This window comes from Octopus bimaculoides, chromosome 2, assembly GCF_046866305.1.
Source record: "Octopus bimaculoides isolate indiv1 chromosome 2, ASM4686630v1, whole genome shotgun sequence".
Lineage (NCBI taxonomy): Eukaryota > Metazoa > Mollusca > Cephalopoda > Octopoda > Octopodidae > Octopus > Octopus bimaculoides.
In genome coordinates this window covers 189,192,570-189,195,069 of record NC_142929.1, presented here as the reverse complement: position 1 = coordinate 189,195,069, position 2,500 = coordinate 189,192,570, and the positions used below count along the sequence as shown (strand labels likewise).

General features: G+C 40.7%; 1 protein-coding gene across 17 annotated transcripts in view; it reads right to left on the bottom strand.

Annotated features, from left to right (window-relative positions):
* The window catches only part of LOC106874822 (AP-3 complex subunit mu-1), a 66,160-nt gene that overhangs the window by 29,110 nt on the left and 34,550 nt on the right, over positions 1-2,500 (bottom strand). For all 17 annotated transcript variants that reach the window (XR_016240849.1, XR_008263502.2, XR_016240851.1 and 14 more), the window contains one exon: positions 952-1,020. Coding sequence is in view for 12 of the 17 variants with exons in the window: in XM_014922693.3 (XP_014778179.1) it covers positions 952-1,020 (69 nt within the window). In the remaining 5 variants the exon portion in view is untranslated. The remainder of the gene's footprint in view (positions 1-951; positions 1,021-2,500) is intronic.

Here is a 2,500-nt window from a genome sequence, read left to right as displayed (position 1 = left end):
AGTACTAAGTACAATATCTAGGTTGGGAATGAGCAGATCTTGCCAAAGTCAACTTTGGCATTCATTCCCCCCCACCACCACCACCTTCAGGGATCAATAAGATAAATTCCCAGTCAAAACAATGGATTCGATTTCATTGACTCATTCCCACCACCACCACCACCCCTAAAGTTCTTGCCTTCAGCCTATGTCACAAATGACCATTAAGTTTAGTATTACTACCAGTGACATAGCTAGAGAGTGTGCCACCTGGAGTACACGCACACACACCTACCCACATCCACACACACACACACACACACCTACCCCCATCCACACACATACACACATCCAGCCCCTATACAGGCTTATACAGCAGACTCAAAAATGCAGCACCCATAAAACACTGCCTGGGACAGACTGCCCCCACTGTCCCCACTTCTATATGACCCTAGCTATGCTGCTGATTATTACAACACAAGACATATATAATTATAAACTATCAATTGGCTTGGATATTAATGATCGTAGTTATCAACTCCGTAGCCTTCAGCATGTATTAAGCTAGCACTGTACTCTAGGAATACTAATGAATATTTTTAGTTCATCATCCAATCAATAGAGTAATCGACACAATCTCGACTTGTTTAATGATGTTTGACACCCTACCAAATAGCTCGGGATGCCTGATGAAATGGCTGGTGATTTACACGTAAAATAATGAAAATTAAGTAATATCACATCATATTATGTAACGCATTGTGTGCAAATAAATGACCATGCTATTGAAACATTTGTAACATGAATTGAACTACTGACTCTCTATTCTTTATTTATTAATCATAAAACTATATGTTAATATCGAATAATTGGATTGTCTCCACATGTCAACCACAACAAACCTGTAGTTTATTAACTCAACACTGGAATATGTTGGTAAGAAGACGAAAGATGATAAACACCACCACTTACCTCTCCATACATATCAAGTCTGTTAACTTTTACACCTGAGATGGCCCATTGACTAATGGAAAACTGTACCTGTAGCGAAAGAAACAGACATTAAAATATTATTACAGTCAAATAAAACAAAAACAGTTTGTACATTAAACATTTCCACACACCAAATATATCCCAAACATTAAATATCATCCCCTATTAAATACCTCATCATCATCATCTTAAGTCTGTTTTCCATCCACGGCTACCTCTAGTTTTGGTTTGGTTTCTATGGTTGGATAACCTCCCTAACACTAATCATCGTCGATCAATTTAAATCAGGGTTTTGTCCCCGTTAACGGGAGGTAGCCAGATCTACCTCAATGCCATAGCAACTGCCCTCACACACCATCTCGCCCGGTTTTGGGTATCCTCCTTTCTCAAGCCAACCCTCCCAATCTCCTCCTCCTCCACCTGTCCCCTCCACATTTTTCTTGGTCTACCTAGCTTTTGCTGTCCATTTACCTCAAACTCTAGCATCCTCTTCAGAACATGCTCCTCATCCCTTCTCAACACATGCCTATACCACCACACTCCATTCATCCTTGCCAGTCATTCCACTGATTCCTCCAACCCCAGCATCCCCATCTACTCATCAGTCCTCATCTTATCAAACAGCCTCATGCCACACATTTCTCCCACCATTGCTCTCTCAGTCCTTCTCAAAATTGCTACCGTTACAAAAGGTACTGAAGGCATTTCCTCAGCACCAGCACTACTGGGGTTGTCTTGCCATCAGCAAGACTAAAAAACCCTTTCTTGTTGCTGCTTGATTCACAACCATTTACAGAATGCACTGGGTGCTTTTTGTGGCACCAGCACTTGTAGGGGTCACCTTGAAGCATGCAAGGCCTCCCAATTAGATGGAACAAATTTATTGTGAGAGGATGGTTGTAGAGAGGATAACATAGGGAACAGAGTTGGGGTGAGTAATGGAGGGGATGAGAAGCAAGAAAAAGGGAGTAATATTAGGGATTAGTGTGAAAAAGTTTGGGGGACAACATGGTAATGGTGATGGGGGTAGGTTGAGTAGGTGAACCCATGATGGGCTGGATTTGTTCACTTGCTATGCTGGAATGGGTTGGAAGGTTCATCAAGGTCCAAGACAGTCCTTTTTGGAGTTAGACAGGTTTGTTATTGAGAGAGGGTGGTAGGGGAGAGACTATCAGAGACAGTGGTAGGGTAATAGGAGGGAAAAAATAAAGTCAGTGGGGAGGGTCAAGTAGGGGGAAAATGCAGTATTGCAAAAGTATTTCATATGTTAACCCTTTTGATGCCAACCTATTCAAGACTGCTCCTTGCTCTATGAAATAAAATTCCAATTTTGAAGGGGTCAAAATTAAGATCTTCCATCAAAATTTATTTTTCAATGCTAGCTTAATAATGAAAAATTTTATCAATAATTTTTTCATAATTTTTTAAAAATCAATTGAAACAGAGGTGATCATCATCATCATCATCATCATCATCATCATCATCGTTTAATGTCCGTTTTCCATGCTGGCATGGGTTGGATGGTTTG